General features: G+C 60.5%; 1 protein-coding gene across 3 annotated transcripts; it reads left to right on the top strand.

Moving 5' to 3' along the window:
- Positions 1-2,419: 2,419 nt before the first annotated feature.
- Positions 2,420-24,725, top strand: PARVG (parvin gamma). Of its 3 annotated transcripts, none has more exons than XM_053919670.2 (13): positions 2,422-2,589; positions 4,098-4,342; positions 6,394-6,458; positions 7,821-7,923; positions 8,804-8,947; positions 9,848-9,963; positions 11,764-11,819; positions 13,436-13,458; positions 15,840-15,898; positions 16,061-16,129; positions 18,059-18,160; positions 23,921-23,993; positions 24,502-24,725. In XM_053919670.2, the coding sequence occupies exons 2-13, from the start codon at positions 4,261-4,263 to the stop codon at positions 24,609-24,611; spliced, it is 1,002 nt and encodes a 333-aa protein (XP_053775645.1). In that variant the 5' UTR covers positions 2,422-2,589; positions 4,098-4,260; the 3' UTR covers positions 24,612-24,725. The 3 variants fall into 3 exon arrangements, with proteins under 3 accessions (XP_045042701.2, XP_053775645.1, XP_024434785.2); XM_024579017.4 differs by having other exon boundaries at positions 4,247-4,342; XM_045186766.3 differs by lacking the exon at positions 16,061-16,129 and having other exon boundaries at positions 2,420-2,589; positions 4,247-4,342.
- Positions 24,726-26,142: the final 1,417 nt, after the last annotated feature.

Genomic DNA, 26,142 nt, shown 5'->3' on the forward strand with positions numbered 1-26,142 from the left:
TGGTCGCACTGAGGTTGAGAGGTTGCTGGGCCCCTGAGTCAGCCTGTGTCAGTCTGTGCTTTTACGGGGAGGGGCCCTCTGTGAATGTGGATGACGATAGAGCGCTGTTAGTTCTTGTGGGCCAACGTCAGCACCCAACCCTCCGGTACCTTCGGGTTGCTCCTGTTCGGGGGAAATTCTCTGAGGGTCTTTTTGGTCCAAGGGCCCTGTGACACAGCCAGGCCGATGCCCTTGAGCCACAGAGAGTGACACAAGCGTGTAGGCAGTCTGCAGGGTTTGCGGGGGGAGGCAGGGGCCCAGGGAGTGGCTGAGGAGAGGCTGAAGCTGTCCGAGGGGTGCATTGAGGACCTTCTGGGGAAGGAGGAGGGACAAGGGAGGGCTTTGGGTTGATGTGGAGTGGAGGTGGGCCCTGGACCCCGTATTCCTGTCTTTTGTAGAAGTAGTTTTGTCTCCTTTCTCCTGGGCAGGCACCCTGGTGTGACTGGCGGGCACCCAGGAGAGCCTTGAATTCAGCCCCCCTCCCCAGGGGGAGTCTGCCAGCAGAGGGTGGGTGTCTCTGCTTCCGTCAGGGTCCCCTGTGTGTGGCCAGCATCTGGGGAACAACTGTGACATTAATTACATGGCCACTTGCCCTCAGCAGAATCTGAGCGGCTGGGGGAGAGGTCACGGACGGCAAACCTTCTATGTGATACAGCCCGTTTCCACGCGGTGCAGGGCAATGCCAAGTCCACGCTCAGTAGCTGCCCGAGCGAGCAGTGTAGTCCCGCCCTTCCTGCCCGTGTCCCGGGCCTCAGACCCCACAGCGAGAGCATCGATCTCGTGAGTGCGGGGTGTCTTCTCCCTGCGAACAGCCTCGTACGCCTCTCGGTTCCCTGTGTTGCACTGACATGAATTAGCGAGCGTTTGCAATTCTTTAGAAAGACACAAGCCTTTTTCTCTCCGGTTTGACTTAGTGCTTGTCCTCTGGAACAGGCTGGGACTGACTGTCCTTTAAGTCTGGGGGCAGGGAGGGAGGGCAGGGACAGGGAACAGAAGAACTGGCGTCCCCTGGCCTGGCTTGGATGCCTCAGAGGAGGTCACTGCGGAGCTTCCTGGCAGGGGAGAGCGCCCCCCCCCACACCCCGTCAGACATGGGGGCGGGGCTGCCTCGGAGGTGCTATGATTCATGTGGGGTCCCTGGACTTCTCTGCAGGCCATGATTCCAATCTCAGAGTCCCTCTCTTCCCCCCACGACACCCTGCCTGTCACATGCGAAGCGGGCGCTTCGGGCTGCGTGGTGATCCACAGGCGTGGGGTCAGGGCCTGCACCTGACTTTCAGCTCTAAGAGCCCCTTGACCCGAAGCGATAGGGGTCCCCTAGGGCTCTCCCAGGGGCTCCCTGCTGCTCTGAACGCACTGCACACGGAGGAGCTGAAGCCCGAGACTGTCCTTTTCTGAGCTCTCGGATGTGACAACGAAGAGCAAACAGCCTCGGTCCTTGAACACACTGTGCCACAGCCGTCCTGGGTAAGACGGCGCACAGCTGGGGCCACGTGTCTCCGCTCGCCTCTCCACACCCGCTCTCCACGCCCTCCGTCCTCACAGTGAGTGTGAAGACCTGGAACAGGCAGGCATGTGACACGTTCAAGGAGCGGAATGGGGGTCAGCCTGGCCGGGCCCAAGGGCAGGAGGGGTTGGGAGATAGAGCTGGCGGGTCAGGGCTGGGTTGTGCAGACTGGGTCTGGTTATTTTTGTTCATTTTTATTTATTGATGTTTTTAGAGAGAAAGGGAGGGAGGAAGGAAGAGACAGAAACATCGATTTGTTGTTCCACTTAACTTAGGCACTTACTGGTGATTTGTGCACATGCCCTGACTTGGGGTCGAACCTGCAACCTCCGCATAGCAGGACAACGCTCTAACCCACTGAGCTACCCGGCCAGGGCTGGTGGGTTTGTTTTAGGAGCTACTGGACACCATTTGTGGGTTTCGAGTGAGTTGGGTCGAGAAGCAGGTCCTCTGGTTGCTTGTGGAGAACAACTTGGGTGGCAGTTGGGGGTGTGGGAAAAGCTTGCAGCCCAGGGTGGGGGTCTAGCAGGAGGCTCCTGTGTGGCCCAGGTGAGAGGAAGGGGATCCCGGCCAGGTGGGGGGACAGGGGGCCTGGGGGGAAGCTGACTTCCACCCTGTGGCCTCATGGCTAGGTGGCTGGTGTGCCATCTGGAGACGAGAAGCCTGGGGAGGGACAGGCTGGGTTTGTGTAGTGGGGAGGGGAGGGGGAAGAAGAAATACTAAATTCGAGTTGCCCGCGAGGCATCCAGGGGGCTGGGAGTGTGGCTGGGTCGTGGGCTCCAGGGCAGAGCTCTCAGGCTGGTCTGCAGTGACATCTCTGGAGGCCCCAGGCCTGCACCCTGCTGGAGGAAGCAGCCTGCAGACACAGCAGGCCCTGCAGAAGCCGCGGCCCAGCCTGGAGGAAGTGAACGGCCTGGCCCCTGCCTCCTGGGGCCCCGCAGCCCCCTGCTGACCTAGGGAACCCAGAACCTGCCTCTTTGTGGAGCCCGGGCCACCGTTTCAGCTCCGTGACCTTGGTGTCCTTGCGTGGAGGAAGCAGCCAGGTGAGTCCTGCATCTCGTCCCAGGAGTCCTGGCCTCTGGGGCGCTCTCTCTGTCCCCAGTGCTCTGGAGTCTGAGCTCACGCAGGGAGGGCCTGAGGGGCAGTGGGAACCGAGCCCAGAGAGCAGTCTCCACGGAGGGAGCCGGCAAAGTGGCCCTGCGCCCCCAACGCCATCCCCCCACGCTGAGAGGCCCCGCTCCTTCCTCCCCTGAGGCCCAGACGGGAGGAAGGGGTCTGCCCCTTCTATGTGCGGCCAGGTGAACCTGTTCCGTTCACCATGGCTTCTCCCCTGGGCCTCATCCACCCTGGGTCTTCCAAGGGAGAAACCGAGGCCTGGGCAGAGAAGGGACTGCCTGGGCTGCTGATGGCTGGAGGCAGCTCCCGGCTCTACATCCACCGGGCTGCCTTGGGCTGGCATGCAGTCCGGCCCCTCCTTGTAAAGAAGCGTCAGGACCAGGGAAGGGAGGGCGTTTGCCCAAAGTCACACAGCCAGAATGAGGAACAGCTGGCCTGGAAGCTAGGCTTCCTGATGCCCAGGCCTACCTCCTTCCTCTTCTCTGGCCACAGCCCTCGAACCGAATCCCAGTGTCCAAGAGGAGGCTTGGGAATGCAGGGGACAGGGCCAGCCCAGCAACAGTGTTCTCCCCACCCCACTTCAGGACAGGACGGTCCCTGGGTGTCCCCAGGCCGGCTGCTAGTGCAATGCAGGCGGTGGGGGCGGCCTTCGGCCCCATGAAGGCCTCTGAGCACAACTCCAGGCCCTGCTACCAGGGCTGGAGCCATCTACCCACTCAGCCGCAGGGCGCCTGGGCCCCCAATGTCTGTTAGGGTTGGGAACCCTAACAGGGCAGACAGGGGCTGGAGAGGGAAAGATGGAGGCAGGGCTGCTTGCAAGCAGGAGAGGAAGTCGGCCGGGGAACAGGAAGGAGGCCCAGCTGCGCCTGAATCCACCACCCCACTCCGGGCGCAAGCGGGCACCCCCCTCAGATTGAGGTTGTGTATACTCTGTGGATGCTGGCACGAGTGTGAGACCCCCAGACCACCCGAGAAGGAGCTCCACTGCAGGGAACCTTGGTCGGAATTGGAGGCCAGGCCGGGCCAGGCCACCCCTGGCGCCAAGCCTGCACAGAGTGAGGGGCCAGCCCAGGGGCAGCGGCACTGCTCACTCAGGCTGGAGGTGCTGCTCAGTGCCCACCTGTCTCGGGCTGGGGCCCTGCACCCCACCCCGCGGGCTCAGGGTCTGTGGGTAACACCCATCAGCATGTTCCCCCCACAGGCCCCCAGATCTCCCCCTTGAGCTTGGGGGTTCTTGGATTGGTCAAGCTCTGAGGAGTGGCCACCCCCTTTGTGCTGACTGTGGGGTGTGTTGGGGGTGGTGAATGTAGGGGGGGGGGGCTTCCTGTGCTGCAGGAGCAGGGTGGGCTGGCTGCTCTACGCCTGGCTGAGGACGCCCCATCCCCTGCTGAGCCTGTGCCCGGAGTGCCCTTGCCGAGTGCCTTTCTCCACCCAGATTCCTGGCTGTGTGCTGCCTTCAGGAACCCTGGCCCCTTGCCTAGGCAGCACCGTGACCTGTCCCCTGCCTCCTGGTCTGGAAGAAGTGACACAGAGGGGGTTTGGGGCTCTGCAGACAGTGATGCCCTCTGACCCCTACACCCCCAGGACTGGCAAGGACAATGGAAAACGACCCCCTCTACCTCCTGCTGCAGTTCCCTAAGGGGGCGAGCCCGCCGGTGGAGCCCGAAGAACTCCTGCAAGGTGCGTGCCCAGGGGGGCTGGGGGGGTGCAGAGGACAGAGGGGGAGGGTCTGCATCGCAGAACCAAGAGAGTCCCGGGAGCGTGCACTCTCCAAATTGTAACAGCACCAGTTCTGTTTGGCCCCTGTCTACACCTCCCGTCTTATACTTGACACCCCTCCATGCTTCTGGAACCTTCCATAGTTATCCCCATACCCCTCATCGCCGCCCAGCTCCAGGCTAATGGGGACGCCGAGCAGGAAGGCCCGTGCGGCCACTGGTGCCTGCGATGCGTGGGGCTGCGTCGTGTCCAGCCCATCTTGTCCATCAGCAGCATCACCTTCATCGCCTTGAGGGGACATGCTCTCACCTCCTTTGTATAAATGGGGAAACCGAGGCACGGAGAGTCGCATGCAGTCCAGGTGCCGATCCAACCTCTGGCAGGGTGGGGGTCTCCTGACCTGCTCCCTTCACACTGGGGGTCTCTTGAAAAAGTGGGCAGGAGAGGACAGGAGCAATTCAGTAAGTGCTGGTCCCCGTCGGCAAGCCTCTGTTTTCTGAGCGTGGGGGTGTCGCGGCCGGTGCCCCTGCGGTCTCTCTCCGAGGAGACGGTTGGGAAGCAGGAGGGAGATGGTGGGCACCCAAGGTTGTCCTCACCCTGTAACTGGAAACAGGTCTGGAGCGACCCCCCAGTCCCCCTGGGCAGGTGCGTGAGGGGACCTCCCTGGAACTTAGGTGATGTTAAAACATAAATATGACGATGGAGAAGCCGTGTGAGGTGATTTGCATGAAAGAGCAGAGCGCAGCTTTGCCCAGATCCCAGGAATACAGCTTTCTGAAGCAGGCGTGGGGGCCTCAGGCCTCGGAGCGGGGGTGCCGCCGGCTGTGGTCCAGAGTCGCCGGCCGATGTCATTCATCGTCTGGGGTTCTCTGCTTCCGGTTAAAGGTTGGGGAGCGGCAGGAGGACCGGCTGTTCGGGTGCAGGGCTCAGCAGTGAGGAAGAACATTTACTTTTGTTTCACAGCTGATTTAGAGATCGTTAAAGCAGAGCAGGGACATGGGGTCATGGAGTGGCCAGAAATCTGTCCAGGGAGGGATGGGCAGTGTCGCCACGGCCATTCCTTTGTGCGCTCCCTTGCTGGCCCCCCGCTCCCCAGGTGCCCCCACACAGCCATCCTCCCTCCCGTCAGAAGATGCAGGCTGGGCCATCCACGAAGTTTTGTAGGATGTCTAGGAGGGTCTCCGGCCGGGTCACAGGAAGACAGAGGCGATGCATTCTGTTATCTTGGGCAAGGCCATCCCCATGTGGTGACTCGGTTTCCCCCATGTCTACTGGGACCAGGTGACCTCTTGGGTCCCTACCAGTCCTGACGTTCTGTGCCTTCTGTGAGTCTAACGCGGGGAAGCTGCTGAGCAGGCTGCCGGGGCTCAGAGAGCGAGCTGGGCGCCGCTGTATCCTGCTCACACCCGGGAGCCAGGCAGGCGTGGGGGAGTCAGCCTCAGCCCCCGGGGGCTCATCAGGGCCATGGCTTCTCATGTAAGTGGGTAGAGCTGCTGGATGAAACGGGGCACCCAGTTAAATGCAAATTTCACAGAGACAAGAAATAGTTTTAAAGTGTGTTCCCAAAATATAAATATTGCAGTGTCTGAGAATGAGCTGGTGTTCCTGAGGGAAATTTTGGGGAGGGCACATGGGGTGCGGGGGAGCCAGCCTGTGCCAAGGGAGGGAGGTGGGCGGGCCAGGCCTGTTCAAACCCCATGTCGCTGTGGCTGTTGGGTGCTCAGGGCCTGTGTGTCTGAGTCTGTGTGTGGTATGTGTGTGCAGGTGTGCGCGCGCATGGGTGTGTGTTGCTGTGTGTCTTAGGTGCCTGTGTGTATATCGGTGTGTGGGGGTGACTGTGTGTGACCACACTTGTGTTCGTGTGTGTGTACACCTGTGTGCACCTGTGTGTGAAGCCGCAGGACCAAGTTCCCCTTGTGGTCAAGGGAACTGGTCATCGGGTGGCCTGCAGGGACAGCTGCCAGGGCTCTGCTGGGTCCGCAGACATGCGTCACGCTCGCCTCTGCTTCCAGGGGAAAAGAAGAAATTCCTGCCCCCCACTTCCCGGGAGGACCCCAAATTTGAAGAATTGCAAAAGGTAAGGCAACCTCTTCAATCCTACTTTTCGTCTTCTTGGGGTGGGGACAGCAGGTCAGCCTGATCCCCTGAACTCAGGCTGGCAGGTGGTAACACCCCAGGCCCCCAGACACCTGCTGAATGGCTGCATGAAGGAACATTTGTTGAGCACTAACTGTATACCTTTATATGCATGATCCCAGCAAGCCTCTTGGGATTGAGAGGGATCTGTGGTCACTGGCAACCCAAGGAGGGGACAACAATGCCTGGAAAGGGGACCTGACCTGTGGGGACACATGGCTGGTTGGCAGCAGAGCTGGGGCGTGGCCCAGGCCGTCTGCCCAAAGCTTGGGCTCCTCTGCTTGCTTGGCTCCCCATGGCCATAGGCAGCTGACGGAGTGGCAGGAAGGGGCGTCGCCCAGTGCGTGGTTCCCTCCCTGGCTACAGGACCAGCGGTGTGCAGGCTCAGGGCTCCCGTCTTCCTCTGCCCGACTCTGCCAGGCCCCCCGCAGCCTTTCTATTGCCTCCTCCAGGGAGGTTCCTGCGCGGCACCACCTCCACTCCCAGAGGATTTGTGGCCCATTTTCCAGCCCTTCCTTCCTCCCTCCCATTCTCTCACTCCTTCCTTCCACCTATCCCCTGTCGGGCACTGGGACACTGAGTGGACCCCACATGGTCCCTTCTGGAAAACCTGGCAGGGTGCCGACATGCCATATCAGCTTGGACTCCTCCAAAAACTGATCCCGAGATGAGGATGTGGGTTGAGCTGGGAAGTGACAATCACGGGTGACAAGGGAAGTAGGGAAATAAGATGGGAGAAAAGGCGCCCCACCCCCAGGGCGAGTGATGGAGCAGGTGGCAGCCGTGGGAGCTAGGGCCTGCTGGAGGCCAGTGTGGGCGGCACCACAGACAGTGCCTGCCCAGGGGTGGAGGAGCCTGGTGTTCACACACCAAGCCCTGGTTAGCTCGGGGCCGCTCCCTTAAAGGGAGAGGCATTCATTCTCTGTTGCCAGGAGCCCAGGCAGAGTGGGGCTGGCCTCCAGGGGAGCCGCAGCTGGTGTGTCCCACGATGGTAGAAGTTAGGGCCTGGGAGGGGACACTGGCAGCCCCGGATCACTAACACCTTACACAGGACCCACAACAGTCTCCTGGTGCCCAGGTCTGTGGTGGAGAGAAGCAGAGGGGCAACAGGAGCCTGGAGCAGGCCCCAGCTCAGTTTGAGAGATCTGGGAGGGCTTCCTAGAGGAGGTGATGTTGGACCTGGCCTTGGAGGATGGGTGGCAGTTGGCAGGTGGGAAGAGGGCATTCCAGATGAGGGCAGCGCTGTGCAAGGTGAAGGGCCAGGTGGAAGCAGCCCGGGTCAGCATCCTCTGGGGGCCCGCAGGTGCTGATGGAGTGGGTCAACGCCGAGCTCCTGCCCGAGCACATTGTGGTTCGGAGCCTGGAGGAGGACATGTTTGATGGGCTCATCCTGCACCACCTTTTCCGTAAGTGGCAGTCCCCCCCCACCTGCTCCCTGCAGGTGGGCTTCTCGCCCAACTTCATCCCCTCTGTGGCTCAGCTCTGGACCACTGTTCTTGCTTTGTTTCCGCTAAATCTTGGGCTCCCCACCTCCACACTACCTCGCAAGCATTTATGTAGTGCTTGCTGTTGGTAGGCTGCTGGGGATAAGAAACCCCTGTCGGCCCAGGGCTGCTGCCCCGCCCCAGCTGCCGCAGGCCAAAGATGGCCCGGCAGCCCCAGCCTGGAAAGGCCCCTCAGGGCGTCTCCTGGCCCTCCGGACCTTCCCCACCTACCCTCTCCCTTTGCTGGTGTGAGGTCGAGTTGGTCTAAGGTCTGTCAGTGCACAAAGCTGGGAGGTGCCGGAGGGCGGGTGGATCTGATTCTGGTCCTCGGTGAGCCGAGAGCCTGCCCAGCACCATTTATAACGGGCTCGGGAACGATTCCGCAGACTCGGCTAAGGCTTCCTGAACCCTCACTATGGAGCAGGTGGGGTTAATCCTTGGAACAGCTCCATGAGGTTACTGTCCCCATTTCACAGAGGAGCAAACTGAGGCTCTTGTCCAAGGTCTCACAGTGAAGAAAGCAGGGGATGCGCTTTAACTATTGGCCGCACTGCCCTGCAAAAAGGAAGTATGCAGAGCTGTGGGGGCAGGCACAGGAGTGGTCAGAGTGAGGGGGCGGGGCTTGCTCAGGTCCCACAGCTGCTTTGCCCCACGTGGGCAGGGGTCAGAGCCAGGCTCGGCCTCTGGGAGAAAGCACCCTGGTTGTGGGTCCCCCTGCAGGGCCCCAAACTCTGTCTCCCCTCTCCCCCTTTCTCCCCTTCTCCTGCTCTCACCACCCTCCCTTGCCCCCTCCCAAACTCAGAGAAGCTGGCAGGGATCAAGCTGGACCTGGAGGAGATTGCCTTGACTGCCATGAGCCAGAGGCGCAAGCTGGAGGCCGTCCTGGAGGCCGCCAACCGCCACCTGCAGGGGGACAATAAGCAGCCGGTCAAGTGGAGCGTGGAAGGTACCTGGGCTCAGAGGGGTGGAGGGCAGAGTGGGACTGGAGAGCCTCGGTCCTTCCTTCGGAGTGGGGATAGCTTCTCCTTTATCCACCAGGCACAGGCTCAGCCGCCTCAGGTGACAGCACAGCCTGGGGGCCTGGAAGGCAGAGCCGCAGGCAGGTGCAAAGTGGGCACCAAGTCACGCTCCCAGCTGAGGAGCACACAGCCCCTCCCCGAGGGCATCACGGCAGCGACACAGCAGGAGGGCGGTACACGGTCTTGTCCATGACACGGTCATTGCCCCGTGAGAGGCCCCTCCTAGGCCGCTCTCAGGTGCTTGCTTCAGTTACCTCCGCAGTGCCTGCTCCTAAGACGTGAGGCCGTGCAAAGCACCCAGACTTCCCGCCCCATTAACAGTCTGCTGTGAACCTCCTGCCTCTCTGATCTCCACTGAGAGATCGGAGAAATGGGGAAAAGTCTCCCCATTTTCCCGACAGGCAAACTGAGGCTGAAGGAGCCGAGTAGCCTCTGCAAGGCTGGGGGCAGTGGTGTGGCAGTCTGCATACCCACTTTGTGCTGGGCACATGCCACTGCCTTGCTACTTGGTTTCAGGTCTCCCCTTCAGGCACCGATGTTTACAATGGTGACCCTGCGTCAAGTCACACTCCGCTAAGTCCAACAGTTTGTCCAGCCAGCGTCCCTGCTGTAGGACAGGCCAGGCCGTTGTTTTCTGCGGTAGACTGTGCTTCGGAGAGCACCTCCGTGCCTGACCCCGGGCCCGGGGTGACTGTTTTAGGTCTGAGTGTAGATCTCCAGGCCTCTGCTCTCCAGAGGTCTGCAGAGGGTTGTCGTGACAATAAGGAGACCTCCATGGGGTCGCAGGTATCCATGGCCCCTCACCTCGTGTCCCTCTCACTTCCCAGCCATCTTCAACAAGGACCTGCTGGCCACCCTGCATCTCCTCGTGGCTCTGGCCAAGCGCTTCCAGCCCAACCTGCCCCTCCCCACCGACGTCCAGGTGGAGGTGATCACCCTGGAGGTAAGGGCTGGGCTGGGGGGGTGGGTGGCTCACTGTGTAGAGCGAGCTCCCTGGGTCCACCTCACCACCCCCTGGATTGGAGGTGCTTTGGGGGGAGGGGGAGGAGCCAAGTGTGCTCTAGAAAACCGTGAGAACTATGCAGCCCCAGCAGGGCAGCAGTGGGTGCTGGGCTAGAGCTGCGAGGGGAGATGCTGAGATGCCAGGGGAGGTGGCAGGGACCCAGAGAGCCACGCGGAGGTTGGTGACCTGTCCCAATTACATCAGCAGGTGGCCCCTGCTGGGGGATGTTATAAAGGTCCTGGCTGCTGGCAAGCATATCACGTGGGCCATAAGTGGCCATCTGTCCATGGCCTTGGAGCCCTGATACCACAGAGTCCTAGCCACTGTCCTCGGCATTGTCTCTCATTCACTAGCCGATGGCTGTCGACGGTCCCGGGCTTTCTCCACCCCGAGGGGCACTCTGTCCAGTGTGTGCATGGCTCGTGCTGTGGTTGGGGCAAGGAGTCCAAAGCCCAGAACCTCTCTCAGATTCAGCGCTGCAGATGGGGCCCCACTGGCTCCCCGGTCCACCCCAGGTTCCGGTGCCCAATGAGCAGCAGGCATCCCATCCCGGTGCTTACCTTTAACGTGACCCAACAGAGTACGCCAAGTCCAGCCTCGCTCAACTGAGTGATTCTTACTTCTCTCAAAACCATGCGTTAAAATGATCCATTGAGCAGTTTCGTGGCTTTGTTCATGCTCCTTCTGTAAGTCAGAGGGACTCCATTTCTTCACTCGTTCAGTTACTCATCCACCCACCCACCCACCCATCCATCCATCCACCCACTCATCCACCCATCCATCCACCCACCCACCCACTCATCCACCCACCCACCCATCCATCCACCCACTCATCCATCCACCCACCCATCCATCCACCCACTCATCCATCCATCCATCCATCCATCCATCCACCCACTCATCTACCCACCCATCCCCCCATCCCCCCATCCACCCATCCATCCATCCACCCATCCACCCATCCATCCATCCATCCATCCACCCACTCATCCAACCATCCAACCATCCATCCCCCCATCCATCCATCCATCCACCCACCCACTCATCCATCCATCCATCCATCCACCCACCCACCCACTCATCCACCCACCCACTCATCCAACCATCCAACCACCCATCCCCCCATCCATCCATCCATCCATCATCCATCCATCCACTTATCTGTCTATCCATCCATCCATCCATCCATCCATCATCCATCCATCCACTTATCTGTCTATCCATCCACCCACCCACCCATCCATCCTTCCATCCATCCATCCATCTATCCATCCATCCATCCATCCACCCATCCATCCATCCATCCATCCATCCATCCACTCATCCGTCCATCGATCCACTTATCCATCCGTCCATCATCCATCCATCCACTTATCTGTCCATCCATCCACCCATCCATCCATCCATCATCCATCCATCCATCATCCATCCCTCCACTCATATTCGTTCATTATTCAGGTCAATGTAGTTATTGACCTCTCTGAACCAGGCACTGGACGAGACTCTGGGGATTCTTGGGGAACGAGGCAGACGCGGTCCTAGTCCTCGTAGGCTTGAGGCCCATGGACGAAGGACCGTCAGCTGGACCACTGTGGTGAGACTGCCCAGGAGGCCCAGAGAGGCGCTACAGCAGGGTCGCCTGGGGTCCTTTGGGCTGCTTGGGCCCCCACAAGACTGAGCAGCAGGTAGGGGCCCTGAGTTTTCTGGGACTGCAGTTCCTTTCCCCCTGTAATCCCCTAGAGCACCAAGAGTGGCCTGAAGTCGGAGAAGTCAGTGGAACAGCTCACCGAGTGCAGGTGAGGGAGGGCAGCCGAACCGCTGGGCACTGGGGGTGGACCTGCCTGGCCTTCCAGGTGGGGGTGCTCCCACTCTGCCTGTCCTCCCCGCCCTGTAGGGGGCCCCAGGGCCCTCCACCCTGCTGGGCCTCACAGGCATGTGAGCACGGCACCTGGCTGACTGAGCTCCCTTGGCCCGTTTCACTCCAACAAAGCCCAGCTGGGAGAGGTCAGTTCTCCTCGGCTTGCAGGCCGGGCGGCCAGCTCCCCCGGGCTCAAACCCAGGCTCGGCCACGTGTGAGCTGTGTGACCTCGGGCAAGTCACCTTCCCTCTCTGAGCCTCTTGCTGCTCTGAAAAATGGGGACCCCTTCCTACCTGTTGAGGCTGTTGTGAGGGTTATAGATGATGTGTGTGAGGCCATCTCCTCTCACCCCTGTACCCCCCAAGTCCCAAGGTCCTTCCAGTCTCGAGTGCCTGGATTTCCACTGGAGAGTGGAGGTGGGCCTCGAACCATGGTAGGTAAGAGACAGCCATGCCCCAAGCAAGTCAGCTGAGTGTGGCGGGGGACTGGAGTCGGCAGGCCTAGCCAGCCCCTCACACCAGTGGGTTCTGGGCACATTAGCCCACTTAACTTTCCCACGGACACCCCTGGGGGAGGTCTTGTTCCCCCAGATTCAATGAGGCCAAGTGGCCTCCTGGGGATGTGCTCTGAACTGGCTCCAGCGAGGCTGAAGCTTCAGGGTCTAAGAATGAGTTTGGGGTGCTTGGGGGGGTTACTGAAGTCCATGACACCATGTTCCTTCTCCCTTTGTGACACTAAAATCGCCCTTCTCTGCCCTGCGAGCTCAGAAACAGCTGTGAGCCTGCCTCTGGCTCTCTGCATGTGTCCCGGCCCCACGGGGCATCTGTCTCTCTTGGCAGTCCGCTGCTATGCTGAGCGCCGGAGCCCTGTTCCAGGCTGCCCCCTCCCCAGGTGGGCGGCCAGCTCCCTGCAGGAGGCCGCCTGGCTCCCGAGAGAGCTGGGCCTACTTTGGGCCCAGAACCTTGCTTCTAGGGGGTGGGGGTGGGGTGGAAAATTTAACAAGAAAGTCAAAGAAAAACCATTCAAAAATAATAAAAACGGGGTGAAGGAAGCCAGAGCCACGAGAGCACATACTGTGTGATTTCAGTCACACAGACTTCCAGAATAGACAGAACTAACGGACGGTGAGAGATGAAAACGGTGGTAATGTTTGGGGGGGGACAGGTGGGGGGGCAGGGGACACACCAGGGGGTGCTGGGAAGGTTCTATACCTCTTTGAGGGTGAGGATCACACAGGTGTGCAAAAATACATAAGCTATAAATGTAGAATTGTGCATTTTATTGTCTGTGGAAGACACACCTTCCCCTTGAACTAAAGGGGCCACCCCCAAAACAACCAAACCCAGACCTGCGTGGGGGCAGGAGCCCCAGGAGAGGGTACGCCTCCTGCCGGGCACTCCCACAGGCTGCCTCCTCACAAAACCGCCGGGGGTGAAAGAGCCAGCTCTGCTGTCCCCCTTGCCAGGGCCAGGGCCTGTCACATTAAAAAATTACAAGTCTCAAGACTTTTTAACCGTGTGTTCACTTTTTTCTCCCCTACCATTTTCCCCTTAGCACAGACAAGGACCAGCCTTCAAGTGAGTACTTTCATAGCTTAAGAAAATCTGTGTCTGTCCGATACGTGTTCAAACAGCGGTGCCCAGCCTGTATGGCACCAGGGACTGGTTTGGTGGAAGACAGTTTTTCCACGGACTGGGTGGGAGGGGAACAGGGGGCGGAGCTCGTGCCCCTGGATCTGAAGCTTCTCTCTCTGGGTCCGCCGTTCATCTCCTGCTGTGTGGCCTGGCTCCTGGGTTCCTAACAGGACCCCCACCCGTCTGTGGCCTGGGGGTTGGGGCCCCTACGTTAAAACTGAGAGGGGTTAATTTCTGGATGTCCTCTCCCATTTCCTCTATGGTCTACGGTTGTGTCTCGGGCTTCCTTCCAGCCCCTTTGTGCCTTTTTCTGTCTGTCTTTGTGTGGGCCCGGCTGCCCCTTCTCGTGGTACTGCTCCTGTGGGTAGAGAGACTTATCGTTCCCATTGGCAGTGATGATGGGGTTGTGAAGTGTGTGGGCTCTGGGACCAGAAGGCCTGGGTTCAAACACTGATTCTCCTGTTTATTCGCCACGTGACCTTGGGTGAGTCTCAGTCTGTGCTTCAGTTTCCTCATCTGTGAAATGGGATTAACAATGGCACCCTCCTCTTAGATCTGTAAGTGCATTTAGCTCGTAGTGAGTGCTTCACCGTGATTGTTCAACAGTGTGGCTGCTGCTCTTGTGACAGAGCTGGTCACCAATCGACGGACCGATCCAGCCCTTCCTTCCTTCATTCCTTCATTCCTTCCTTCCTCAGTTAGCCAGCCAGGCCAGCTCTTCATCTATTCATTCATCCATCTACCCATCCCACTATCCACCATCCATCCATCCATCCACCCACCCACCACCCATCCACCACCCATTCACCCACTATCCACCATCCGTCTATCCATCCACCCACCATCCATCTATCCATCATCCACCATCCATCTGTCCATCCATCTGTCCATCCATCCACCATCCATTATCCATCCTTCTACCTTCAATCCATCCATCCATGCGCCCACACATCCACCAATCCACCCTAACATTATTTGTCCTCCCTGAACCCTCCCCACCTAGGACACAGACCTGTATGGGCAGGGGGTTGTCTGAGGGGCACCGCACCTGCAGAGATGGAAATAATGACCCATAAGGGGCTTCTCAGGACGGGGCAGAGGGAGGCTGACTGGGGGGAGGGAGGCGAGGGGAGGTGCAAGGCTGCCTGTGCATGTGCGTGTGCGTGTGCGTGTGTGTGTGTGGAGGGGCAGCATGAGGACACGTGGGGTTGCCCACAGAGCAGAGTTTGCTCAGGGGCAGTGCGAATACAGGTCACTCGGTAAGGGGCAGGGACCCAGAGCAGGGCCTCCTCCAAACCACTTCTAGCACATTCGCCGTGTTCTGGCCTGTGTCACCTGAGCACACCTCTGCCTCCCATTCCTGTCTTCTTCAGTGACAGTCTCCCTGACCACAGGTCAGGAAGGGACGCTGGTGTCTGCACTGTGGTGATTGGTTTACGGGGCTCTTTGATGGCACCATAGCCCCGGTGCCACTCTTCCACGTTTTTTAATAAAGGGACCTGCAGGCAGAGGGGGAAGTGACTTGCTTGCGGTCACACGGCTGCTGAGAGGTAGAATCCGAAGGTCGTTCCCCTGCCCACTGTGTGCATTCAGTGCCCGGGCACCAGTCTCCCCAGGGGAGGGTGACAGCTGCAGATGGTGACAGTGTCAGCCGCGCAGAGATGGTGTCGAGCGTCTGCGGCTGGACCAGAGCCCGAGCTGCCAAGGTGCCGTTCTGTTCCCAGACCCCACGGTGTGGCTCAGCCTCTGAGGGCACTGGCCGACTGCACACGGCAGGCCCAGCACCTGGGAGAGCTCCGTGCCCTCGTTCTGCCACCACAGACGCCCACGAGGGGACTTGCGGGCGGAGTGTCAGTCCGGACCTGACCCTGGCTCACCACCTACAGCAGCTCCCGGGGATGTGTGGGTGGAGCAGGGGCCTGGGAGGAGGCCAGGCCCATTCCCAGAGGGAGGGGTGGCGGCCAAACACACAGTGCCAGGCATCCCCCGCAGAAAGGAGGACCGTTCACTGAGGCTCTGCTGTGTGCCCAGCCACCAGGCCCGCTCTGATCCTTGCAACGACCCTACCTGGTAGGTACGATGGGCCACGCTTTGCAGATGAGGAAGCCAAGGCCCAGAGAGGGGCGGTGATTGCCTCCCTGTCCCCCCAACCCCCCAGAGAAGTGGTGTCTTGGAGCCAGGTCTGTTTTTAAATTCAAGAACCTTAAGCCAAAACTATAGTTCCATCTGGACTGATTACTCAGAGAAACTTTGGTGGAAAAAAGTCCCTGTTTGGCTCAAAGATAATAGCATTGTAATGAGATGTTTATTGGGTCTGTCTGCAGAAGACATCTTTGATGAGTTATTCAAGCTGGCCCCGGAGAAGGTGAAGGCAGTGAAGGAGGTAAGAGAGATCAGAGCCCGCCCTGTGCCTCCGGTCACAGCCGGAAGAAACTGGGCCCTAGGCCACACCTGCTGTGGGCTGTGAGGGGAGGGGCGGGCTCTCTGTCCGCCAAGCGGGAAGGGGGCAAACCTGAGCCTGGGGTCCGCGTTCTTTTGTGGGCAGGCCATCGTGACCTTCGTCAACCAGAAGATGGAGGGCCTGGGCCTGTCTGTGCAGGACCTGGACACACAGGTAGGGGCTCGGCTGTGGGGCAGGCAGGGACAGCTGTCAGGGAAGAGGGCCCACAGGGTACTGGGAGCCGCCCGCCTTGTGTGGCCTGGGGTGGGGCGGGGGGTGTCACCTCTCAGAGCCTTGGGGTAACCCTCTCCAACCAGGGTGTTGCTGGCAGGCAGCATTGCCAACCAGAGACACCGTGGGGGTCCTGTGAGATGGGGACCCACTTTAGAGGGGCCCATCGATGCTGTTCTTACTTTTCATGGTAAAAGAAGCACTTTCAGCTCTTTTTTCGAGATTAGCCGTAGACAGGCAGACACCACACTCAACGCACGTGCCCATTGCCTGCGTTGTGCGTGCGCCATGGAGTTGGTGAGGTTTGCGTGTGTGCCCAGCACAGCAGGTGCCGATACCACCCTGTGGCTGTGGGCTCCCCACGGCTGACGTGCACCGAATCGTCCCTGGGAGGACCTAAGCCGTGCGTGTTCCCTCAACGCAGGGGCATCTGGAAAGCCGAGAGGCGGATTGCCAGTGTGGCGCTGGGCGGGAGGGGCAGGTGTTGGCTGCCTGGGCTGTGCTCACACAGTGTGGCTGGGGTGGAGCAGTCAAGTCCGGCCCCAGGTGGACCGAATGGCTTATGGCGATCTCAGCCAGAGCTGTTGACTTCTCAGACACACCCTGATGTCAGCCAGCGAGGTCGGGTGTCACTAGCCTCTGGGGCCTGGCAGCTAAAGCCAGCAAAGCCCTCACTATGTGCCAGTCTCCAAGCAAAGCACTTTACAGACCTCATCTCCTGGAGGCCTCCCAACAAGCCCTGAGCTGGGAACTGGTGCTCTCTCATCTTACAGATGAACGCATGACGGCCCAGAGAGGCTAATGAACTCACCCAATGTCACACAGGGATTTGAACCCCAGCCTGCTGAGGCCAGTGTTTGTGTTCGTCTCCACCTCGCGTGGCGGCCCCTGGGGAAGTCTGTGTGGGATGTGGCGTGGGGCCAGGTGGGGCAGAGCCACCAGATGGACACGTGTTGCCCCTGGGCTCTGAGGACACCTCCACACTGGCTGTGCACCCTTGGGCCTGGGCTTCTCCGAACCTCAGGTTCCTCTTCTTTTAAAATGGGTACAAGGGCAGCAACCTTATGGAACTGCCGGAAATGAATGAGATGGTGACTGTGTGCCCGGGGCACGTGCTGTGCATACCGAATTTGCGTTTCATTATGTTGTACGTGTATGAACAGGGTGACTTGTTAGGGTTACACTCTGCCTGTGTCATCTTTCTCCCTCCCCTGGTGAAACCAGTGTTTGGAGGATGGTGGCCCGGGCGAGGATGGCGTTCAGAGATGGCTGGACAGGAGGGGGTTTCGGGGTCCCTGGTGTTTTGGTGGCATCAGAGCAGCAGAAAAGATTTCAGGCTGAACAAACAACAACAGAGAGGACCTAACATGAGAAATTTCCATTAAGGTTCGAGCGGAGGTTTTCCTCTGATATCCAACCTTGCACTTTGCATCTTTGAGGAGGTTGGATGGGACTGGATTAGCATAGGCCACACCAGCTTTGTCTCTGAGCGCACAGAGAAAACAGACGGAAATATTGAGGCAGCAGCCGGCCCCATGAGCCGCGTGCTGTTCTCCAACTCTTCCTGACGGAACAATTTTACACGGAACTCCGCTTCTGCCTGTGCTGCTGCAGCTCGTGGAGCAGGATGTCCCAGCAGAACGCAGCTCCTTTTATTGGGCGCAGACCAGGTGCCAGGCGGCCTGTAGCCTCTCTGTACTTGCTGCGGCCGGTGTTTACAGCGATGCTTCAAGGTCAGGGAGGCCGGCCCCCTTTCCCAAAGAGGACGCTGAGGCCCAGAGAGAAGGTGTGACCTCCACGGGCCCACACGGCCTGAGAGGCCAAGCGGGATCCCCGGGCCGTGTGCCTCCCCTCCAGAACCCTCCTTTGTAGTTGGCAGATGGAGTCATCTTACTGTTGCTGATTGGACAGCTGGAAGGCTTCTTCCTGCACTTGAAGGAATTCTACCTCACGCCCAACTCTCCTGCGGAGATGGTAAGTTTCCAAAGATACTCCTCGGCGATCTGCTTCTGAGTGGACCCATTGGCGGCATTGGCACGGCCTGCCTTTACCCATTCACCTCCAGGTGAAGTGCAGGGCGGAAAGGAAGTTTGTTTGCCTGTGTCTGCTCACCCATCCACCTATCCACCCATCCACCCATCCACACTCACACCTCTCCTTTGACTTGCCCATTCACCCATCCACCCAATTCTTTCACCCCTTCCTCCTTCCACCTATTCACTCATCTGCCCATCCATCCATCCATCCATCCACCCGCCCCCTGTCCCCCCACCTATCCACCATGCGCTTCATCCCTCATTTCGGGATGCCAAGGCCCTGCTTGGGGTCATGCTCTGTGCTATGGGGGCCCCAAAGCCAATGCAACACCTGGCCAGTTTTTGCAACCTCTTGGTCTCTACCCTCTGGGTGCTCAACGATGCACAGCCTTCCAGGGCCACGAGGAGGCGTGCTGGCTCGCTGGGGGAGGGATCTGAGGAAAGGGCGGTCAGTATAACCTGAAGAAATCAGGAAAGACATTGCATAAGAGGTGACTTGTGACGTTGATTAGGGTGTGGTCCACACAGTTAACTGGGGAGGTGACTCTGAGGGGATGGCACAGTGTTGGCAGAGGCTCAGCAGTGGACTGAAGCACCAGTATTTGGTGCTTCGAATGTGGTGCTTTGAAGCAACCAGTATTTGGTTGTCTGAGGTTTGCCCCTGTGGCAGGGGCTGGCCAGGGTGGTGGGGGGCTGGCCTCGTGGGAGTCGGGAGTTGCCCTTTGGGCCTGGAGGCTGGAAGGCTGGTGGGAGATGGCTGCCTCCATCGGGCAGGGCCTGAGCTGGAGAGAAGGGCCAGCCACTGAGTGCAGGCTGACAGCCTCCAAGCCTTGGAGGGGGCTCCTGCTGTTCCCCATCCCTGGGCCTTTGCATGAGCTACGTCCTGACAGAAATACCCTTTCCACCTGAAATACCTGCCCATGAGGGCGTCATCCTCCCTCCCCAGGTAGGAACCTGAGGCCTGTGCAGGCAGTGATGAGGCGCCCGGCTCCCTGCCAGGGCAGACATGGCAGGGAGGGAGAGGCCTAGGTTCTGGCCCCTGCACCACTGCCAGCTCAGTGCCTGCACCTCAGGCTTTCTGTCTCCAAAATGGGCTCACAAACCCCACCCTGAACATCCCTGGGTCACACAAATAGCAGGGAAGAGTTTGGGGAATCATACAGGTGGAGGCATCGAGGGCCAGAGTCCTCCTGAATTAACGGCCTTGCGGGCGGTGACACGGGCTGTGTGGCTGGGGCGGAACACTGGGTGGCTGGGAGCCTGCCCAGGACCCCAGGTGGCAGCTCAGCTCAGTCGCACCGGGGTCCCTGCAGCTCGCTGAGCACCGACCAGGGCAGAGGGCAGCCCTTCTGCTTCTCTGCATCGGTGGCTTTTCCTGAAGCAAGAACACCTGGCAGGTACCCACCACGGGGGCCACTCCTGAGGCCATTTCTGGGAGGAGGAAAGGCTTTAGTCCCCTTTGACGTCCCCCTGTGTCCCTGGGGAGGGTGAGAACTCTCTGCCCTGGGTCTGGATCTGATGTTGGGGCTTGCTTGGGGGCCCAGTTCCATACTGCTTCCTCAGCCCACCCCCCTCACACCCCGGGGCCTGCTGTTCATCCCTTTGCACCCTGGGGACATGGGGACCCTCTCTTTAGTGGGCGTGGTCCCCACTACCCCAGGTGCGGGGTTGCTCTTGACTGGACAGCTGGTTCCAAAAGGCTGGAGCAGGCGCCTGTGGCTCGGGGCGGTGTAGGGACAGGGGCGGCACTCATGGGGTCCTTGCCACTCCCCGCAGCCGTTGCCACAGAAATGCTGCGTAAGAACTCCCTGAACACCCAAGGGCTTAACCCCCGCTTCGCCCTCCCAGATCTGCAGGTCGGCCAAGTGTGATCCGGGCTCAGTGGGCTGCACCGCTTGTCTGGGGGCTGCCAGGGGCTGGCGGGGGGCGGGCAAGCCCTCCTGGCAGGGTACAGCTGCGGCAGTTCAACTCTGTGCCCGGCACCCCCCGCCCCCCTCCTGGGACTGGCGGCGAGCCCGGCGTGGTTTTCTCATGGCGATGGCAGGGGCACAGGGAACCAAGCGGGACACGGGCCTGGGCCCAGAACTGGCAGGCAGACACTCCGCCTCACGCTGTTGGCCGAGCAGGCCCTGCGGCCTTGGCAGGGATACGGGAGAGCCCTGCAAAGTGTGTGGGTGCTGAATCGGGGCCCACGTGGGCTCTCCCACAGGCCTGCTGGATGCACTCTCCAACTCCCCCCAAGCTGGCCTCTGCGGTAGGGACTGCCCCATCCCCGTCTCCATAGGCGGGAACCAAGTGCAGGGAGGTCCAGTGATCCGTTCAAGGGCGCACGGCTGGTTTGGGCAGAGGTCAGAGTGGCGTCCAGGCTTGTCTGTCCCCAAAGCCAGAGCTGCCTCACCCTTTGCTTCCTTCCTGGGGAGTTGGTGGGAGCCCCGAGCGGGATTGAGGTGTGGAGCCTCTCTGTGGCCAAGGAGGAGGCTTACCTCCCCGGCTGTCGGGCCAGCACAGGGCCTCAGGAGGATCCGCACTGAGGCTGAGACCGCGGTGCCAGCCCTGGATCTGGGAGACAGGACCCTGACACATGAGCCGCGCGGGAAGGGGGAGGAAGGAGTGGGGCAGGACGCATGTAGGCTGGGACCCAGAGCAGCTCAGGGGTCCCCGCTTTGTGACTCGGGTGCTGAGGGGACCTCTAGACCCAGGCTCAATATTTTGTGCTCTGCCCACCCCCAGTTATTAGCTAGGGACAAATGTCCTCATGCAGCTGAATCCACAATTTTAGAACTAGCAGCTGAAGATGAGCCACCGTAAATGTGGGGGAAAGAGCAGCCTCTCAGCTCTGGCTGCAGGCACCAACGTGGTCGGCAGGTTATTGGGAACCTCAGCTGTCCGTAGTTGAAGGGGGGCGGGGATGACAGCCCTTCCCAAAGGCGGGACACCCGAGGACTTGTTATCCTGGTGGAGTGGCCTGGGGAAGTCGGGCTGGTCATTATCAGGCCTTCCTTGTCGATGGGGTTTGCGTGAGATCCCCATTCGGTGCGGGTCAGACGTCAGGGACAGAGGGAGGGAGACAGATCGTCAGCTCCGAGGAAACCACAGCCGTGGAGCCAGGAAACGTCGCTTCCGCCCACGTTCAGTTATTTGTCCCCTGAGGACCAACGCCTCCTCCCGGTCGTGACCTCCCCTCAGCTCAGTGGAGCTCAGCATTTTCACCTTCATCATCTCCAACTGTGCACGGAAGGAAGATGACGCTTTGGGCAGAGCGCGGTGAGACGGCTCTGGAGCCAGGGCAGCTCTGCCTGCTTCAGGCTGTGCACTGTTGAGGAGGAGTGACAGACAGGAGCAGGTGCGGCCCTTCTGTGGCCCTTACTCTCCAAGCACGAGCTGCAGGGGCAGGAGCAGGTTGGCTCTGCTGTCTGCAAGGCCAGCGTGGAGCCGATGCCCCATAGCTACTCTGGAAATGAGCGAGTGAACCAAGCGTCTCCCAGACGGTGGTCTCCTGAGAGGCTGTGACCAACGGACCCGATGGTTAAACAACTCGGGGAAAACGCGCATCGTCTTGAAGGTTCATGGTACGGCGTGCCGTGCCCGTGGCTCTGAGAAGGCCTGCGGCAGGGGACCTCCATGCCACTCTATTGACACCAGCGTCCTCCCCGACGGTTCGGGCACAAACACTCTCCCGCTTCTGCCCCCGGCTCCTGCCGTCAGAGGCAGGGTTCTGAGGCCGGAGAGCACGGTGGCTGCTTCTCACTCTGACCTGACTTTCTGTGCAGAGTGTTTGTGAGGATGTGGACAAGAGCACCTGCAACCCTCACTTTCCAGAACCTTCCAGTCCAGGGAGAAGACTCAGGGACACAGCTACAGCGTGAGGGGGCAGCTCAGATCTGCTCACTCGGAGATGCCCTCTGTCCCCAGAGGTGTGGCCACCCCTGCTTAGGACCCTGTGGCAGCTTTTGTTTCTTCTTGACGGACTGTGGAGGGGACAGCCCTGTGGGGCTGGGACCCTGCCGTTCCCGCACCCTCTTCCATCCTGGAGCAACCCCGGCTCAGCTGCTCTGTCCATCTGATGCTCCCACACCAACTGTCCCCAGTGGAGAAGGACAGCCTTCCAGGTGCCAAGGAAGGGCCGCCTCCTGGGGCCACGTAGCCACCCCCCCCCAGCTGAGCCAGCTGCCGGGAGGATGCCAGCCCTGTACCCCAGGACACAGCAGGAGCCCTGGGGGGGCGGGTGGAAGATACTCACTCCCTTGACTCTCCCCAGGGCCCCCGGCCCAGGACTGTGACCACACCCTCCTCTCCCTTGGGGTTCATTTTCTCTCGGGGCTTTGGGCACTCCTACCCGTCCCAACCCCGGCCCTTGCGGGAGCCCCCACCCTGTGGATGTGCGGGAAAGCCTTAGCTGAGGCGAGGCCCCCACTGTGCCTTCCTCACCCCACCTTCAGATCCTGCGCTGTGCCTTCAAGTCCCGTCCTTCAAAGATCCTGCTGCCAGCCTTGGGGTGGCAGGCTGCCAGCTCCAAGCTGGGTCCAAAGACCCAGCTGGAAGGTGGGCTGTTTCCCGGGAACAGATAGGGGCACTGAGGCCCAGCCAGGGTGTGGGCCTCGTCTGAGCTGTGCCTTTCGACCTGGTGGGAGCCGATGCACGGACGTCCCACCCAGATCTCAAGACCCCTCCTGCCTAGACCCACCAGGTGACAGGAGGGACCCTGCATGGGCCTGCCTGCTCCGTCCACCACGCTGCCACCCGGGCCTCCAGGCGCCTGGCTAGGTTGCCATGGGAACTGCCTGGCATGTTGGAATTGGGCTGTGGAGCTGGGATGGCTGGCCACCTGGCTGGGATGTCCAGCCCCCACAGTGGACCTTTGGGTGGCTGAGACAATCGAAGGGAGGACCTGCTTGAGGTCCCAGTGAGTCAGGAGTGCGGCCAGCTTTAGACCTCACTCGTCCCACTCCTCCCTCCCCTCTCCCTACGGGCCCGGGCTGCTGCCCCACACAGAGGGTGGGCTCCATCTGGAGGCATCAGAGGCCCAAGGGAGAGGCTAGATGTGACAAGGGAGGTGACCCCCGACAGAGGGTCTGCTCTGAGCCCAGGATGACAGGGCTCCCCACCCCGTGTCCTGTATTGAGGTGTGGGGGTGGCGGTGGTGACCCTGCCCTGCAGGGGAGCAGGGGGAGGCCTAGGGGCAGGCGGCTTGCTCAAGGTCACCCAGTGACTGAGCTGGACTGAGGGCCCAGTGGCCTGGGCAGGGGAGGGCCCCCAGCTCCCCTCCTGCTTTGCACAGGCGTCCGAGTGACACAGACCTGCTTCTCGCACTTCCTGTCTCATGAGAGCGGAGTGACCCCTTGGCCGTGAGCAGCCTCGGTTTCCTCAGCTATGCTTTGCCTACGACACCGAGCTGGTTCTGAGGGGACCTGTCACCACGGGGTGAGGGGCGACCTCAGAGGAGGTCAGGGTGAACCCATGCTTCTACCCCTGGCCAAGTCCCCTCCCGTGGCAGACTTACCTCCAGATATCACCTCCACCAGGAAACCTTCCCTGACCCACAGGCTGGGTGTCCTCCTTGGTGACGGCGTTCCTGCCAGAGGCAGCCTCCCTGATGTGTGACAGATTCATGGGTGAGGGGCAGGCCTGCCACTGGGGTCAGGGCCTGGACTGGGGTAGCCTCATTTTGATAACATCTGATGGGGTCTTGTCATTATAGATGCATAATGTCACCCTGGCCCTGGAGCTGCTGAAGAACGAAGGCCTGCTCGACTACCCCGTCAGCCCTGAAGGTGAGTGCTCGGCCCGCGTGGGGCTCTGGCCCCGTTCCTTGGGCAGCCAGCCCACGGTGGGATGCACAGAGTGGGGTGTGTTCCACTTGCTTGGTGTGGGTGCATAACGAGCACTTACTGAGGCTTCCTGGGGGTGGCTCCCCCCACCCCATGGTGGAGGGAGGAACCCCGGGGAGAGGGGGTGGGGACCGGGTCCCCGGGGATGGGCTGTCCAGAGAGGTGAGACCTTGAGGAGCTCCTGTACTGTACTGCACAGGAGGTCGGGGGCAGGCGGGGGGGAGGGGGGCGGGGGGGGGGGCGGGACTGGCGGGAGGGGAAGGCAGGGCTGGGTGGTGGTCCCGGGCACTCAGGCCGAGCACGACCGACTGCCCAGTTTGCCTGGGGTTTCTGGAGTTAGCATGGAAGCCCCTGTCCTGGGAAGCCCCTTGGTCCCAGGCAGAGTGGGACGGTCGGTCGGCCCCTCCCCTGCCCAGGCCTGACTAGCCACCCTGCTCTCCTCTGACGGCAGCCATCGTCAGCAAGGACTCCAAGAGCACACTGCGGGTCCTCTACAGCCTGTTTCACAAGCACAAGCTGAAAGAAAGCATGGACAGGATGCCCCGTGGACCCCCAAATTAACCAGCAGCCCCCCAAAGCTGCTTCTCTGCACAGCTGGAGCCCGTGGCCCCCCACCCCATCTCCTGTTTCCATCCATATGACTGTCTCTAAACCCGCTGGGCGTGGGTCCATTTTGAGCCAACCTCTGGCCTCGCTTGGTTTATTTTAACAAACGTATTTCTGGGAGGGGTTTGGGAGCCTGCCAGGGTCCTGGTAAGGGCCACTGCATACGCATACACACAGCGGACCCTGCTTGCAGCCTCCCTCCCTGCGGGGCTGGGTGCGAAGGTGCCAGCCCTGTGGGGCAGCCAGAGCCCCACCACCTGACCTTCCCTGGGGTTTGCGGGTCGGGCTCTGAGAGCAGAGGGTCCCTCAGGTGTTAGGGCTGGTGTCCGGAGGCCCGGGCCTGCCCACACTCAGCTGCTGCCACCTGGGGTGACAGTCCCTGGATCACCGTCCAGTGGCCGGAGCCCTGCGTGTCTCCAAACCCATGCTCCCAAGCCACGTGGGGAAGCTAACTCAGTCCCTTTTCAGAAGAATGGTGGCCCAGGCCCACCCCCGTGACTAAAATCGTGAGCTTTGCTCAAGTCACAAAGAGGAAATCTTTGTGATCCGTCAGTGGCCTGTCCCCAGGGAGGTGTCTGGTGCTCTGGGTCTTCCTGGCATCACTGGCTTTGTGACCTTCTCGATGGCCATGTTCTGGCCCCCACCCCACCCCAGCCTCTCCAAACTGAAAGCCACATGCTCTTTCCAGGGCTTTCTGATGCTGTCAGCCCACCTGAGATCATCCCACCCCCACCCCCAGGAGCTTGTCACTCACAAAAGGAGGGGCCAGCCACCCTTGAGCCTTGAGGAGCCAATGGAGGAGGAATGGGCCCTGGGATGGGGCAGATGCCTGGGGTCCCAATGCTTGGGGGCAGGTGGAGGGAGTGGCTCACACCAAGAAGACAAAGGAGGGGACAGCAAGGCCTTCCTGCCTTGGCGGGCAGGGCACCACCCTGGCTCTCTCTGGCTCCCTCCTCCCCGAGAAATCTGACTCCAGCTGAAGTTGCCTCCGAAGTTGGAAGCAGGGTATTTCTAGTGGCCGGGGCTGGACGGTGGCCAGGGCCGGGAAGGAGCTGGCAGGCTCGGCTGGGTGTGCAAACAGCTTCGGAGCGCCGGGAAATGCCTCGAAGGCGGGCGTGCCTCCGAGTTGAGCCTCTTCCCAAAATAATCCAGGGGGCAGCTGTCTCGGATTCTGAAACTGGGTCTGGCCGCCTGAGCGGTGGGAAGCCCCAGGCCCCACACCAGCTCCGCTCTGGGAACAGATGGCCTGATGAATATTTTTTTCTTTTACCAAAGTCAGCTGGTAGGCGAACAGCTTGCCTAGAGAGAAGTGTGTTCCTCCTCCACTCTCTGTGGTAACTGAGCGAAGTTGCCACCTGCCCTCCCCCAGCCCTGCCCCCAGGCCTCTTTCCTTGTGAGATGGGGCAGCCTTTCTCACTTCAGAGCTCACAGGGTCCTCCCCCACCGGCACGTTCGCCCCAGGGGGCATCCGGCCCCTGGGTTCATG

This window comes from Desmodus rotundus, chromosome 3 (genome assembly GCF_022682495.2).
Source record: "Desmodus rotundus isolate HL8 chromosome 3, HLdesRot8A.1, whole genome shotgun sequence".
NCBI classification, from domain to species: domain Eukaryota; kingdom Metazoa; phylum Chordata; class Mammalia; order Chiroptera; family Phyllostomidae; genus Desmodus; species Desmodus rotundus.

Excerpts from the sequence above, each read along its gene's own strand:
- PARVG (XM_053919670.2), top strand. The coding sequence starts at position 4,261 with ATGGAAAACGACCCCCTCTACCTCCTGCTGCAGTTCCCTAAGGGGGCG. Across the intron at positions 11,820-13,435 it reads GAACAGCTCACCGAGTGCAG|CACAGACAAGGACCAGCCTT; the intron begins GTGAGGGAGGGC and ends TTTTCCCCTTAG. Across the intron at positions 18,161-23,920 it reads CCAACTCTCCTGCGGAGATG|ATGCATAATGTCACCCTGGC; the intron begins GTAAGTTTCCAA and ends TTGTCATTATAG.